Source organism: Heterocephalus glaber, unplaced genomic scaffold, assembly GCF_053883595.1.
Source record: "Heterocephalus glaber isolate CG9 unplaced genomic scaffold, H.glaber_assembly_v1.0 deba00001760, whole genome shotgun sequence".
Classification (NCBI taxonomy): Eukaryota; Metazoa; Chordata; class Mammalia; order Rodentia; family Bathyergidae; genus Heterocephalus; species Heterocephalus glaber.
In genome coordinates, this window is record NW_028258457.1 from 7,498,961 (window position 1) to 7,514,092 (window position 15,132).

At 54.8% G+C, this 15,132-nt stretch overlaps 3 protein-coding genes across 4 annotated transcripts; 1 reads left to right on the forward strand and 2 right to left on the reverse strand.

The window, feature by feature from the left end:
* Positions 1-1,059: 1,059 nt before the first annotated feature.
* On the reverse strand, positions 1,060-4,669 carry Alkbh7 (alkB homolog 7, RNA demethylase). 2 transcript variants are annotated; one of them, XR_015447524.1, is made up of 5 exons: positions 4,423-4,669; positions 3,653-3,826; positions 3,441-3,565; positions 1,585-3,238; positions 1,060-1,493 (listed from the first exon to the last, which is right to left on the reverse strand). XR_015447524.1 is itself a non-coding variant. In XM_004865617.2 (4 exons), the coding sequence occupies exons 1-4, from the start codon at positions 4,624-4,626 to the stop codon at positions 3,085-3,087; spliced, it is 657 nt and encodes a 218-aa protein (XP_004865674.1). In that variant the 5' UTR covers positions 4,627-4,669; the 3' UTR covers positions 1,060-3,084. The 2 variants fall into 2 exon arrangements, 1 of the variants encoding a protein (XP_004865674.1); XM_004865617.2 differs by having other exon boundaries at positions 1,060-3,238.
* On the forward strand, positions 2,225-2,786 carry Pspn (persephin). Its single transcript, XM_021244892.2, has 2 exons — positions 2,225-2,381; positions 2,464-2,786. The coding sequence occupies exons 1-2, from the start codon at positions 2,225-2,227 to the stop codon at positions 2,784-2,786; spliced, it is 480 nt and encodes a 159-aa protein (XP_021100551.1).
* A 1,899-nt stretch (positions 4,670-6,568) lies between the features above and the next one.
* Clpp (caseinolytic mitochondrial matrix peptidase proteolytic subunit) lies at positions 6,569-13,198 on the reverse strand. Its single transcript, XM_004865615.3, has 6 exons — positions 12,976-13,198; positions 12,821-12,892; positions 12,188-12,284; positions 10,593-10,780; positions 8,751-8,856; positions 6,569-6,879 (listed from the first exon to the last, which is right to left on the reverse strand). The coding sequence occupies exons 1-6, from the start codon at positions 13,159-13,161 to the stop codon at positions 6,710-6,712; spliced, it is 819 nt and encodes a 272-aa protein (XP_004865672.1). The 5' UTR covers positions 13,162-13,198; the 3' UTR covers positions 6,569-6,709.
* Between the last annotated feature and the right edge of the window lie 1,934 nt (positions 13,199-15,132).

The following is a 15,132-nucleotide window of genomic DNA, read 5'->3' on the forward strand; positions in this document are numbered from 1 at the left end:
CAGCTCAGGGGCTCTGTCCCCACGTGGCCACCAGAGCCCACACCCTGGGTGCTGGCGTTGGCATCTGGGCTCCATTTTCTGTCTCCCAGAGATGTTTCTGGGGCTCCAGTCACCTCTTTGCCAAGCTGAGGATTTGTTTATCAGCGTCACCAGGCATTCTTTAGAAAGGGCATTTCGAGATCCTGGGCAGTAACTTGGCCAAGAACAAACCCGGGCCCCAGGCATGGGGCTGAAGGCAGGACGTGGGGCTTCCGCCCTGCTTCTCCTACCACAGCTGGCAACGGGTGGGTGCTGCAGGCCGGGCTGAGTGGGGATGCCTGAGATGTCAGGCTAATTCCTAGGAATGTCCCTGGCCTCTTTGGGGAGCTGGAAAGCAGCTCTCACTCCTGGCCCTGGTGGCTTCGCCCCTGCTGTCCCTGCCACGTAGACCTCCGTCTAGGGCTCTGCACCAGGAAGACAGGCAGCGTAGCCAAGAGTTAGGAGCAGGGTTCTCGTGCTTGGGGAGACCTGAGTTCAAAGCCCAGGGCTACTACTTAATTCTGGATGACTTCAGACAAGTGACTTGTTTTCAGAGTAATCTGAGTGAGTACTAGGAGAACAACTGCCACCGGAGTGACCCCTGGGGACCGAGTGCACTGGCTTCCAGGACAGAAAGGCAGTGACCACCCCAGTACTCTGGCTGGCTTGCTTTTTTTGGTACCCGGGATTGAACTCGGGACCTTGCGCTTGCAAGGCAGGTGCCGGAACCACTGAGCTAAATCCCCAGCTGCTTGTCTTTCTTGCAAGGTTTCTTGGGATAGATCAGAACATGTGATTTCAGTTTCGGTTTCTCAAGTGTTTGTGTTTACACTCCTGCCAGCGGTCACACAGCCTAGCTGCAGCATGTTGGCAAACCTGCAGGTCTCCACAAGTACCTTGTCTGTGTGTGTGGAATCAGATACCTGCTGACACATACAGCAAACAAGCTCTTTGTATTCCTCAGCCTCAAAAGCTCTTGGGCCCAGTGCAGGGGCACACACCTCTGATCCCAGCAACTCAGGAGGCCAAGACAGGAGGATGTTGAGTTTGAAACCACTCTGGGCAATTTATTTAGCAAGATGCTGTCTCAAAATAAAAAAGAGTTGGTGGGGGGGGTTGCTTAGTGTTAAGAGTGTGTTTGCCTGCCATGTTTCACCCCAGCACTGCAAAAACAAAAACCAACTTCTGCCAGCCATGGTGGCACATGCCTTTCATTCCAGTACCAGGAAGCTGAGGCAGCAGGATTGTCACACGTTTGAACTACATAAGGAGACTGTCTCAAAAAGCAAAACACACACACACACAAACCCGATATTTAACCCCAGCTACTTGGGAAGCCGAGGGAAGCCTGCAAGTTCGAAGCCGGTGGTTTGAGTAACTTAGGAAGACCTCGTCTCACGATAATGGGGTGGGGATGGCGCTCAGTGGCGAGCGCTTGGCACGAATGCGCAGGGCTCTGGGTTCCATCCCCGGTACTGAAAGAAAAGCTGTGGTCAGCTTCTCGGTGCAGGGACAGCACTAAACCCTGTGTCCCCCAGGTCATACCAGGCCACAGTCGCGCCTCACCATGACCTGCCGTGGGCTCCATCTCACACTCGGCCTCCCCTCAGGCTGTGATGCTCTTTGACCCCTGGATGAAGCCGCAGCCATGGGGTCCCGGCTTGGCCTTCCACAGAGTCTCTGCCCCCGTGTCCCTGCGCCTGGCTGTCCCCCAGCCTCTCCCTCTTCCTGTTTTGATGCTGGCTCAGCCAGGGCGGGAGACAGGCATGATGGCTTAATCCCTGGCGCGGCCACGACAGCAGGGTCCTGCCGCCTTGCCACCTGCCAAGCCCCCCTTCCCAGCCCGTGTTGGCCCCATGCAGCACCCATGGGGGCTCCTGGGTCCCTGCTCTTCCCTTCATGGGTTGGGACCCCTCCAGACAGCAGGTAGGGTGGGGACACCTGTCATCCACCCCAGGCTTGGCCCTGGCTGCCAGATGACTCGTAAATCAGGGGGTGTTGGAAACGGGTCTGTGGAATGTCTGGACAGGGAGTGGTGGGACGAGCCCTTAACTCCTAAAGGACGGGGTGTGGGGCAGAAGGAGCCCATGCTTGGACCTGAGAACCTGGGACAAACCAGACTGGGACATGGGCACCTCTCCCCCCGCCCCAGGCAGGGTATAAATTCAGGGCCGGGGCTCCCCAGCCTCAGGACCTGCCTGTCACCATGGCCACAGGGAGAGTCCTGTTGGCTTCACTGCTGCTCCTGTCGCTGCAGCTGGGCCTCGGCTGGGGCCCTGATGCCCGAGGTGCTCCGTTGGTGGAGGGAGAGTTCTTGCCTGAGCACATAGCAGAGGGCAGGGGGAACTGGAGGCCACCACTGGGTAAGGACCCCCGGGAAGCCTTCAACCTCCCAACTCCTTCCTGCCGGGACCCTGCCTTTGTTAGCATCCTTTTTCTCCCCAGGCACCCGCCACCCTCGTGCCCGCCTGCGCAGAGCCCCTGGCAGCCCATGCCAGCTGTGGAGCCTGACCCTGCCCGTGGCAGAGCTGGGCCTGGGCTACGCTTCAGATGAGAAAGTCACTTTCCGCTACTGCGCCGGCAGCTGCCCCCGAGGTGCCCGCACCCAGCACGGCCTGACACTGGCCCGGTTGCGGGGCCAGGGCCAAGCCCACGGTGGACCCTGCTGCCGGCCCACCCGCTACGCCGACGTGGCCTTCCTGGATGACCGTCACCGCTGGCAGCGGCTGCCCCAGCTCTCGGCTGCTGCCTGTGGCTGTGGTGGCTGAGGGTGCCTAGCCCAATGGCCTGTAGCCACATGCGCCAAACAGCTACAGGCTGTGGGGGCTCAGCTGGCTATTTATGGGAGACCCGGGTGCAAGAGGCCGAGATGGGGAGGTGGGCCGGGGCACCATTAATGAGCACAATAAAGCACTGCTTTCCTGGCCTTGTGACTGCTGCCACTTGCGCTTCCTGTGGGCAGGTGCCACCCTGGGCGCCCCTCTCGCAGGCTGGACAGCTGGCTTGTCTGGTCAACTTTATTCACCAATCTGGTCTCTGGGAGAAGCTGGGGAAGGGGCCTGGGGGTCAGCAGGCTGGGGACAGCTGTCCTGGCCCCATCCCCTCAGGGACAGAGCGGCAGATCACAGAGATGCGTCGGCCCCGGGGAACCTGACGCTCCCCAAAAAAGGATTCTTCGCCTCGGAGGATCTCATGGGAGAAATCATAGCGGGCTGAGTCCCTGCAAGCGAAAAGGGAAGCTGTGAGGGGGAGGGCTGTGGGCAATGCTGCTCCAGGCAGACTAGGGTCCCAGGCCTCTGCTGTCCCCCATGCCTTCCCTGGGTGTTGGTGTCTGCTGTGAGGGCCAAATGGGAGGGGGCCCCCAAGTGCCGGTGGGGGTCTCGCATATCCCTGGGGTAGCAGCACCCCAGGCTCCACTGTACCTTAGGATATAGAGGGAGCCAGGCTCCAGTAAGAGTTCCAGCCACTGCCCTGGCTCCTGGGTGTGCACCAACCGCATGACACTTGGTGACAGTAGGGACAGGCCGGCGATGGTGGCTCCGCAGAACTGGAAGAGGGGCCTCAGTGGGGGTTAGGCTCTGGCCTGCCCTGCCCAGCCCTGGCTAGGAGCTCTGGGGCAACGGCCTCTGCCCACCTTGACACTGTCCACGTGGGGCTTGATGTAGCCCCGAGGCTCCAGGTCCAGTACGTGGATTGGGGACAGCAGAGTTTGGCCAGGGCGGAAGGCGGCCGCCTGCACGCGCTGCAGGATGGTGTGGCCGGCCTCTGACCAGCGGGACTTCTCCGTCTCCCGAAAGCCGTGGATGGCCTGCACAGAGAAGGCTGGGTCAAGCCAGGGAGTTCCCAGGGAAAAGAGAGAAACTGAAGGCAGAGGCGCAGGGTTGTCCCAGCGTGTTCGTCCCTGCCCTCAACTCACAACCCCGCCTCTCACCTGGGCCCTGCCAAGACTCTGACCCTGGCTACATCTCAGGCTCAGACTGCGACCCCTACCCCAGCCCCCACGAGGTCTGACCTCAGGCTCCAATTCCAGCCCCCCCCCCCCCGCCATGCTGGCCCCACCCCAATACTCAAATGCCTCAGTCTCTGCCCTTAACTGATCCCACCCTGATCCCGGTCGGCCGAGAGCCTCTGACTCTCCTCCATCTCTTTCCATACCCGTTTCTGCTCCTAAACTCAGTCCCAAAACACTCCTAGACTCCCGATCCTGCCCCAGTCATGGCCCAGACCTCATTATCTCTGTTCGCATCCCTTCTCTGCACAAACTTTAAACTCTGCCCCATCACAGCCCCGCCCACACATCGTTTCTAGGTACCGCCCCTAACATGGCCCCGCCCCATTCCCCGCCCAGCATGCCCCTCAGCCCCAGGCCTCGCCCCCGACGCGCCCCTGTCCCCAAGGCCTCACCGCATCCCAGTGATCGTATTCGTAGCGGCGACGCCGCAGCTGGGGTTCCAGCTCGCGGCTCAGCGTCTCCTCCTCGTCCTTGCTCAGGAAGCCGGGATGCACCACGGCCACATCCTTCAGGCGGTTCAGCAACGCAGAGCTGGAGCCCCGCACCCAGCCTGACCCTGACAGCGTCCGCAAAGCCAGCTGCCCACTCCCGGCCATAGCCCTGGAGCCGGGTCGTGGAAGAGGCCTGGGTTAGGGCCACGCCCCCACCCTGCAGCCATTGGCTGTAGCCTCGCCAGGTCCCTCCAGCGATTGGCTTCACCTAGAGTCCCACCTATCGCTCAAGGCTACTGGTTGCTGCTCGGCTCACTCTCTCGAGCTATTGGCTCCCCCTGAGGCCGCCACCGCTCCCGGTCTATTGGGCACCAGCAACCACACTAGCTCAGATTATTGGCTGTGCTGCAAGTCCATCCGCAGCCTGACCCTAGCCCCGACTCTTCTAGCAGTTTGGGAAAAGATCCAGTTCAGCAGGTGCTGTGTGAAGACTCGGTCCAGGGGCGAGGAAAGGATCCCAGGTCAGAGGTCATAGGAGGATTTGGACTAACGCCAAGGTTATGGAATTGGCCGGGGTTAGAGATGAAGCGCACAGTCAGGGTGAACTTAATGGTCAAGGTACCCGGATCGAGGTCACGATTACGGGGTGGGGCAAAGTTTAAAGAGTTGAGTTGCAGTCCAAGGTCAATGCTGAGGCAGGCCAGATGGTGGCAGCGCACGCCTGTCATCTCACCACTCGGGAGGCTGAGGTAGGACGATCGCTGAGTTTGAGGCCAGCCTGAACTACATGATGAGACCCCCATCTCAAAAGACCGAAGGGGGGGGGGAGAAAGAAAAGTCAACGTGAGGCATTGTCCATTTCCCCTTCTCAGTAAGTACAGTACTGGGTTTTATTGTTTTGTAAAGATTTATTTACTTATTTTTTAGCATGAGGATTGAGCCCAGGGCCTCGCACGTGCTAGGCAAGCGCTGCACCGCTGTGCCCCCCCCCCCCCCATCGCCTTTCCCTGCTCCACTGTTGAGACAGGGTCTCGATAACTTCCCCAGGCTAACCTCGAATTTGGCAGTCCTCCTGCCTCAGCCTCCTGAGTGCTGGGATCCCTGAAAAGCTTTTGTTGCTGCTATTCATTTCCTTCTCATGCCTTCTGGACCCACTGCAGCCTGGCTTTGGGGCCCAGGGCGAAACGTGCTGTGATTTAAGGCCACCAGAGGCAGCCTCGGTGCAACACCCTACAGTCAGATGTCTGACTGCGGATGCATCCCCAGGCTGACGGTGCTGGCATGTTCATTTTGACTGTGGCTAGGAATACACCAAGCATGATGCTTCCAAATTGCTTCAGACCCCGTCCCCAAGCTCCTGTTCCCCTTCAGCTCCGCATTGCAGTTAATAGCTCTCCACCTTTCTAGTTGTGTCGGGGCAACAGCTTGGTATGTTTGCAGCACTGGGGATGGATTCCAGGGACTTTGCACTGAGCTCCATCCCCAGCCCTTTTTATTTTTTATTTCAAGACAGGGCCCTGCTAAGTTCCCCAAGTGGGACTCGAACTTGTGAGCCTCCTGCCTCAGCCTCCCAGAGTGCTGGGATTATAGCTGCATACCAGCTTGGTTCTACAGACCATGTTCTCACATCTCACCCTAAACTGTGATTAGGGTCCCTCTTCTCAAAACTCTGCATAGCTCACCTCCCCCTTTATCCCAGCCCTCCTACCCTCACCCAGCCACTAGCCCTCCCATGCTGGCTACAGGGCTGCCGCAGGCCCTTTGCACTGGCTGTGCTCCTTGACCGGACTGCTCTTTCCCCGTGTACCAAGGTGGCTGCCCCCCTGACTCCCGAGGTCCTTACCCTAGTCACCTGGTCAACGAGGCCCCCTGTGACCACCTTATCTACCCTGTAACATATACATCTGCCTGCCTCCTTCCCGGATGCTTGCACTATCCGTTCCCAAAGGAACATGCAACCTTGAAGACAGCTGTGTGGTTTTTTCATGCTGTGTTGCTGCCCAGGACACAGCTGTGCTCTGGAGTTGGCTGAAGGAAGGGGTGGTCTGGGTCTGGGGACCTGAACCTGTCCTTGCTGTCACGGAGCAGTGAGCGAAGGCCCCTCGGGTGCACAACACTGCAAAGATTTAATTTAAATCAGTGTCTCAGCCAGGCTGCCCGCCCGTCAGGGCACCCCACATCCACAGTTCCTTGAGGGCCCCTGCAGGATCAGCAGCATGGCGCCTGTGCCCGGAGAGGTGTCTGGCTCTCAGGTACTGGTCGGGGCAGGAGGGTCTGCTGGTGCCACCGTGGGTTCCTTCTGTACCAGCTCCGGCTCATCCTCGCCATCCTGGGGCGGGTGGACCAGGACCTTGTCCAGGATGCCAAACTCCTGGGCCTCCATGGGGCTCATGTAGCGGTCCCTCTCCATGGCTGACTCTGGTGGGGAGGCGGAGGAGGAACACGTGGGTAAGAGCAGAGACCAGAAGCCAGGTGTGGTGGTGCACAACTGAGATCCCAGCATTTAGGAGGCTGAGGCAGGAGTATCATTGAGAGTTTGTGGCCAGCCTGGACTACATAGTGAGTTCACAGCCAGCCCGAACTATATAGGGAGATCCTGTCCAAAAAAAAAAAAAGCAGAGAATGGGCCAGGCTTGGGAGCCCCCCAAGTCCCAGGTCCCAAGTGGTGTGGTACTTGGAGGTGAAGCCTCAGGTCATGAGGATCAGATGAAGTCTAAGCCATGATGGTTTTAGTGGCCTTAGCAGAAGGGGAAGACTCCCTGTGGCCCAAGACTAAGTGATGAAGCAAAAGGCGGCCACCAGCAAGCCAGGCAGATGCCTCAGCAGGAGCCGCCCGCCAGGCCCAGCACTGCTTCCCGTCTCCAGAAGTGTGAGAGATCAGCTGTTGTCCAAGCCACCTGCCCATGATACTTTGTTTCTGCAGTCCGAGTGGAGACAGGTCCTCCTCCTGCCGATTCTTCCTCGTGTGACCCTGGTCATACCTTCTCTGTGCCTCAGTTTCCCCATCAATAACCCCCCCCCCCAAAAAAAATCTTTTTGTTTTTAAAGCAGTGCTGGGGATGGAACCCAGGGCCTCACTTACTAAGTTAGTACTTTCCCAATGAGTTACACCTCCAGCCTTTTTTATTTTGAGATTGACTCTTGCTAAGTTGCCCAGACTGGCCTTGAATTTGTGATTCTCCTGCCTCAGCTTCCCAGTTTTGGGATTACAGGAGTGCACTACTGTGCCTAGCTCAAAATTTTTAACATTTTTATGACGTATGATACAGATCCACGAAAGGGTACCCATCATCAATACGTGGTGATGAATTTCAGACTGAACAGAACCATGTGACCAACAACCACAGTGGCAAGTGGAACATCACTGCCATGCCTGTAATCCCAGCACTAAGGAGGCTGAGGCAGGAGGATCTCTGTGAGTTTGAGGCCAGTCTGGGCTACACAGTGAGTTCAAAGAGAACTTGAACTACATAGCAAGACCTTGTCTCAAAAACAAACCAAACAACCAAACAAAAAAGTCCTGGGCTGGGGATTTAGCTCAGTGGTTTTGCTGCCTGCTGCCCAAGTGTGAGGTCCCAAGTTTGATCCCCAGTACCAAAAAAGAAAAAAAAGTCAAGTCCCCTCCTCAGGCCTGCTTCTGTCACTAATCCTCACCCCTCCGCCCTGTGCCCCAAGGTGCCACTGTCCCTGCAGCACACACAGATCAGCTGTGCCATACGGGGATCAGGCCCAGGGCCTTTGCACCGAGACACATCCCCAGACCTTTTTATATTTTATTTTGAGATAAAGAGTCTCACTACATCGCCCAGGTGGGACTCGAGCTTGTGGTCCTCCTGCCTCAGCCTCCCAGAGTGCTGGGATGACAGGTGGGCGCTAAGCCCAGATAGTTGGGGGTTTTCCTGGTGTGGGGGACTCAACCCATGGCACACACTCTCCCCCTGAGCTACATCCCCGGCCCCCCAAGTTGATGCTTTCAGAGGGCTGAGAACAAAGGCTCTAACTGGAAGTGATTCTGGCCCCCAGGTGACATTAGACTTTGCCAAGCACAGACTGTTTTGTTTTGTTTTGTGCTGTGGGTCTTGCGCATTCGTGGCAGGCACTCACCACTGAGCTGCACCCCGGCTCTCGGAGACATTTTTGGGTATCACAAATGGAAGAGACTCCTGCCGTGGAGCTGGCAGGGACCAGGGCTGCCCACCACTGAGGACACTGTCCGCAGGCCGAGGCAGGAAGCCCTGGCTGAGGACAGCGGCCCCCGGGGTGTCACAGCAGACGGAGGGGGAACTCACCGATCACCTGCAGGCTCTGCTTGGTGTGCTTGGCGTAGATGTTGTACAGCTGCTTTTTCAGCTTCATGATCTCCTCTGCCTGGATGGCGATGTCTGTGGCTTGGCCCTGAGGGCGGCCCAAGGGGAGACAGAGGTGAAGGCCCGGATGGAGGCAGCCCTGGTGGGATGTGGTGGGGCTTTTGGGCCCCCCACATCCTGCTTAATCTTAGCCACTACCAGGAAAGCTCCCTGACCGTATGGTCTCCATTTTCTCCTAATCTTTTGTTTTCTGTTTTGGTGTTGTGGATGGAACCCATGGCCTCATGAACCCTAAGGAAGTGCTCTACCACTAAGTGGCACCCCCAGCCTACTCTTCTTATCCTTTTTCATTATTAACTGTACTTTTTTGCTTTGTTTCTTTTTTTTTTTTTCTTTCTTGTTTCTTGAGACAGGGTCTCATTATGTACCCCAGGCTGGCCTCAGACTCACAGTGATCCTCCTGCCTCAGCCTCCCCAGTACTGAGATTATAGGTATGCACCACCATGCCTGGCAATGTATTTTTTTTTTTTTTTGCATCTAGGACTGGGCTGACCAGGAGGGCCCAGCCCCAAACTAGGGCTGGCCAATAACTGGCCTGTGAGTAGTCTAGGGCTGGCCAATAACTGGCCTGTGAGTAGTCTAGGGCTGGCCAATAGCTGGCCTGTGAGTAGTTTTCATATGCAAGGCCCCCTAGTCCCAGGCTCCCGCACAGGACCACCAAGATCCATCTTTTCCCAGGTACCAGCTGTGGACAAACCCTGCACTCCCAGGCCCACTGAAATAACTCAAACCAACCAATCGCAAATGTGCTCCCCCCAGCCCCTGGCCTCCTCCATCCCTTCCCTTGGAACCATGATAAGGGTTCCTACCCAGGGTCCTCCAGCTCCCTCTGGCTCCCCCTCTGGAGTAACAAGGTCTCTTTTTCTTTTGTAGTGCCAGTGATTGAACCCAGGGCCTCATGCATGCTGGGCAAGCACTTTACTACTGAACCACACCTATGAAATCAAAGCTTTTATTTTATATTTTCTGCAGTACTGGGGATTGAACCCAGGGATTGAACTTGAGCTACAACCCCAGCCCCCAGCGCCCCCCCCCCCCCGCCGCCTTTTTTCTGAGACAGGGTCTTGCTAGTCAGTTCAGGCTGTCCTTGAACTTGCTATGTAGCCCAGGTGATCCTCCTGCCTCAGCCTCCTGAATGCTGGGATTACAGGTGTGCACCCCCATACCCAGTTTTCTTGCTAAACTTTCCAAGCTGGGGTTCAACTCGAAATCCTCGTGCCTCAGCCTCCCAGAGTGCTGGGGTTACAGGCATAGACCACCATACCTGGCTCTAAAACTATACTTTTGGGCACAAAGGGTACAACACAATCTGCTGAAAGTATTTCTTTCTCTGGGGTGAGGACACCACATATCTGTTCAATCAAGAAAACCATCCTCACAATTTGAGCGCATGCTTTTTTCATTTTTAAGCGGCACTAGGGATTGAACGCAAGTCCAGGAACACCCTGGCTGTGACATCCCTACTTGTGCCATGAATTCTGGGACTGAGTTCTAGCGATTCTGGGTCTTCTGCTGGTCCTCACAAATTGCGCTTCTCTGGGTGGAACCCAGGGACCTTTTTCTTCGGCTTCCTTCTTTTTCTGATCATTTTCCTGGACTTGTTTCAGGACGCTGTCTTGCTCTCAGAGTGCTCAATACGCTCAACCTGCCCAGCTGAAGCCCTCGTTAGAAAACATCGATGTCCACCCCTGGTTTCCACCCATCATGACCTTTCCTTGTCACTGTCTAGACCCTGTCCTACAGCCTGGGGGCCTGGCACTCACCCGGGCGCCCCCAGAGGGCTGGTGAATCATGATTCGGGAGTTGGGGAGTGAGTGGCGCATGCCAGGGCTGCCGGCGGCGAGAAGCAAGGACCCCATGCTGGCGGCCTGACCCACACACCACGTGCAGATGGGGTTCAGGATGTACTGCATTGTGTCATAGATGGCCAGGCCGGCAGTCACCACACCACCTGCGGCAGGAGAGAAGTGAGGGCAGGGCCGGCCCTCCCCACCCTTTCCCCATCCTGTCCCTGGCACTGGGGAGAGACTGGCGGGGGCGGCCCTTTACAGCAGGGCACAGGCAGAACTGCCTCCACCTCCAGGGGCAGAGGGATGACAGGTGACTCGACAGCTAGGGGCAACAAGGTCAGCCCCTGCGCCACAGCCAGGTGACCACTGTCACATATTCATGTGGGGCCAGGGGGACCAGATCTACCAATTTTCCAAAAGGAACTAGAGACCAGAAGAGAGCAGGGGCTAAGAGGGAAGGTGCCACAGGCAGCCTGGCTAGGCAGTTCATTAGCAGCGTGAGCTTGGGCAACTGACTCAGCCTCTCTGAGGCTCTTAAATTACAGAACGGCAAGGACAAGCACATTTCAGAAAACACTTGGCACAGGAAGGGATCAATCAAAATTATCTAGACTCTTTTTCCAGGGTGGGCACAATCTACCCACTTACTTATTTATTTTTGCAGTAGTAAGTATGGAACCCAGGCCCCTCGTCCTGACCTACAACCTTAGCCCTTTTCATATTTTTCACTAAGTTGGCCAGGCTGGGCTCAAACTTGTGATCCTCCTGCCTCAGCCTCTCAGAGTGCTAGGATTGATTACAGGCCTGCACCATCTTGCCTGGCTTACTGAGAGAGGGTCTCACTACACAACCCAGGCTGGACTAGAACTCGCTATGTAATCCAGGCTGGCCTCTAAGTCATGATCCTCCTGCCTCAGCCTCCTGAGTGCTGGGATTACAGGCATATGCCACCATGCCCAGCTATCTACCAATTTTGAAATATTGACCAGGTCAACCTGGCGAAATGGATCAAAGGGGCCACATTGCATGGCATAAATTTAGCTGCTGGTTTGAGACGTTTCACTTAAAAGCAAGCTATATGCCAGGTGTGGTAGTGCAAGTCTGTCATCCCAGCACTAGGAGGTTGAGGCAGGAGGACCACTTTGAGTTTTGAGGCCAGCCTGGGCTATAGAAGGAGAACCTGTCTCAAAAAATAAAAGTAGGGGCTGGGGATTTAGCTCAGTGGCACTGAGCCTGCCTTGCAAGCACAAGGTCCTGAGTTCAACCCCCATAACGAAAAATAAATAAATCTAGGCACATTCCTATAATCCCACCATTCAGGAGGCTGAGGCAGGATGATCACTATGAGTTCAAGGCCAGCCTGGACTACACACCGAGACCCTGTCTCATAAAACAAAATAAAACAAAACCCTGCAACAAAAACAAAAGGAAGCTATAGGCTCATTTTGGTGGTTTTGAGATACTTAGAGGGTTCCTGGCGGGGTGGGGGGGGATGTACCCTGAACCAGGGATGTCAGTCCTGAGTCTCAGGGCCCCAATGTGGGCCACCCAGGGAAAGCCCGGCTCACCAGGGCTGTTGATGTACATGTGGATGGGTTTCTTGTTGCTCTCAGACTGCAGGAACAGCAGTTGTGCGATGACCAGGCTGGCAACGGTGTCATCAATCTGCAGGTGGGGAGATGGCAGGGTCCCCGGATTGAGGGTGAGAGAGATTTAAGAGAGGGGTTTTCAGGGGTTGCTGGGGATGGATCAGGAAACCAGGAAGGGAAGCCAGATCCCAAATAAGAAGGGTCAGGAAAGTCAGGTTCAGAGGTGCAGACTTAGTACTCTGGGAGGCTGAGGAGGGAGGATGGAAAGTTTGTGCCCAGACCAGACAATTTAGTGACTTAGCAAGACCCTGTCTGAAAAATAAATAAAAAGGGCTGGGGATGGAACTCAGTGCGAAAGCCCTGGGTTCAATCTCCAGCACAGACCAAAAAAAAAAAAAAAAAAAATAGGGGTTCAGGGAGAATTCAGGACACAGGGCCGAGGGCACTAAGGGTCATAGTGGGGACCCAAGGAGTTCGGAGCACAGGATATTTTCAGGTCAGAATGGGTGGGGACAAGGACTGGAGCCTAGGAATGAGAGGGGTCCTAGGTGTCAGGGAGGTCGTCGCGGATCAGGAGGGGAGGAAGGGTCCCCCTCATGCCCCGGCGCTCACCGGGCCCATGACGCACACGATGCGCTCCCGCAGCAGCCGCGAATAGATGTCATAGGCGCGTTCGCCGCGACCCTAGAGCATAGGGACGGAGGTGAGAGGTCGAGGGACCCGCTGTCCTCCCGATCTCAGGCCGCATCCCCACCGGGCCGCAGTACCGTCTGCTCTACCACGATGGGAATGAGCGGGAGGGCCCGGACCGCCGTCGCGTGCAGGCTCCGCCGCAGGGTCAGGCCGCTCCTGAGTGTCCGCTGCGGCGCGACGCGAGCGGCGAGGCGAGGCCCCAGCACCGAGCACTTGCCTGCCGCCTCCCAGACCTCCCCTACTAACATTCGGGGCCACATGCCGGCGCGTGTCCTTTTCGGCTTCCGTCGGGCGGCAGAACTACGATTCCCGGCACGCCTTGCGCCCAAGGCGCATGCTCACTAGGCCGCCCGCGCGTGGGTGGGTGGGGGGACGGCTAAGGTTAGGCCCCTGAGCAAGTCTAGGGGTGGGGTCAAGGGAGGAGGAAGAGAAGGAGGCGGGGGAGGCAGAGGTGCCCAGGAGGACCTGGGCAGCTTTAAACCGGCCAGTTGGAGTCCCTTCCGTAGTTTTTTGTCCTTTATTCTTTTTTCTTAAGGGTCAGATGGTATATATTTCATTTTGTATTTAGAAAAGTTTTATTAGGGTGTGTTTGCAGTACATCGTGTTTACATTCCTTGTGTGGAGTTGGTGCCTGTGCATAACTCGTCCAGATTCCATTTTTCATCCTGTCTCTCTCCTCTCTCCTCCTGCCTCCACTCTCCATCCCCTTCCCATTTGAGAAAGATCTCTCTACCACCTATTACCTGTCTTTTATTTTGCTCATTATTTATATTTTGGGTTTCTCACATAAGAGAAACCATGTGATATTTAAACTTGTGTGCCTGATATTTTTTTCATTCAACATTATATTCTCAAGTGCATCCATTTTCGGTCAAATGACTCAAGTTTATCCTTCCTTATGGCCGAGCAGTACTCCATTGTGTGTAAATACTACACTTTCTTTTTTTCTTTCTTTCTTTTTTTTTTTTTTTGGTACCAGGCATCGAACTCGGGTTCTTCCGCTTGCGCACCATACGGTGAAACCACTGAGCTAAATCCCTGGCCCTATACTACACTTTCTTTATCCATTCGTCTGTTGATGAACACATAGGCTGCTTCCAGGATTTAGTGTATGAATTGTGCTGCTATAAACATGAGTATGTGTCACTGTAATGTGATATGTTTGTTTGCTTTTGTTTTGTATTTTTGGTACGAGGGATCAAACTTGGGACCTTGCGCTTGTGAAGCAGGCGGCGGAACCACTGAGCTAAATCCCCGGCCCTGTAATGTGATGTCTTGAAGGGGAATAGCTGGGTCAAATGGAATCTAGTTTTTGAGGAATCTCCATACTGATTTCCACAGTGATGGTGCTAGTTCACATTCCTACTAACGAGGTAGAACCTGCCCCCTGCCCCAGTCTTCTAGCATTTGTTATTATTGATTTCCTGATGATACCCATTCTTTTTAGGGTAAGATAGAATCTCAGTGTTTTTAAAATTTGCATTTCTCTACTGGTCAGAGATGTTGAGCAGATCCCCCCACAAACACACCCCAGGGATAGAACTCAGGACCTTGCATGAGGGGTGCCACTGAGCTACATCCCTGACCTATTTCTTCACGTATTTATTGGCCATTTGTACTTCTGTAAAGTGTCTGTTCATTTCACTTGCCCATTTTTGATGGGATCATTTATTTTGGAGGGTCTAATTTTTTTTTTTTAGTTCTTTATATATCTAGATAGCAGTTCTCTGAGAAATAGCTGGAAAAAAATTTTTTTTTCCCCATTTTGTAGGTTTTCTTTTCACTCTGTTGGTTGTTTCTTTTGCTGTGAGAAAGCTTTTTAATTTGATATGATCCCATTTGTTGATTCATGATACTCTTTCCCTTGTAACCGGGGACAGTCCAGTTCAAAGAGCGTTTGCCTTACACCTATAACTTCATTTTACCTGTTTTGTCTTCCAGCAGGTTAAGTGTTTCTGTTTTAACATTTAGTTCTTTGATCCATTTTAATTTTAGTTTAGTACATGGGAAGAGATATGGATCTAGATTCTGCATGTGGCTAGTCAGTTTTCCCAGCACCATTTATTAAAGGGGCTGTCTCTCCTCCAGTGTATGTATTTGGCCCCTTTGTCAAAGATCAAAGAGTTAAATGCACTTGGGGTTGTTTCTGCACCATCTGTTCTGTTCCATTGATCCACATGTCTGTGTTTTGTGTCAGTGCCATGCTGTAGCTTGTAATGTAACCTCAAGTC

Coding starts and splice junctions, on each gene's coding strand:
- Pspn (XM_021244892.2), top strand. CDS start 2,225: ATGGCCACAGGGAGAGTCCTGTTGGCTTCACTGCTGCTCCTGTCGCTG. Junction 2,382..2,463: donor GAACTGGAGGCCACCACTGG/GTAAGGACCCCC, acceptor TTTTCTCCCCAG/GCACCCGCCACCCTCGTGCC.
- Alkbh7 (XM_004865617.2), bottom strand. CDS start 4,626: ATGGCCGGGAGTGGGCAGCTGGCTTTGCGGACGCTGTCAGGGTCAGGC. Junction 3,827..4,422: donor AATACGATCACTGGGATGCG/GTGAGGCCTTGG, acceptor TTCTCTGTGCAG/GCCATCCACGGCTTTCGGGA. Junction 3,566..3,652: donor CCCACGTGGACAGTGTCAAG/GTGGGCAGAGGC, acceptor CCCCTCTTCCAG/TTCTGCGGAGCCACCATCGC.
- Clpp (XM_004865615.3), bottom strand. CDS start 13,161: ATGTGGCCCCGAATGTTAGTAGGGGAGGTCTGGGAGGCGGCAGGCAAG. Junction 12,285..12,820: donor TCGTGTGCGTCATGGGCCCG/GTGAGCGCCGGG, acceptor CCCCACCTGCAG/ATTGATGACACCGTTGCCAG. Junction 6,880..8,750: donor GCAGAGCCTGCAGGTGATCG/GTGAGTTCCCCC, acceptor CCTCCCCACCAG/AGTCAGCCATGGAGAGGGAC.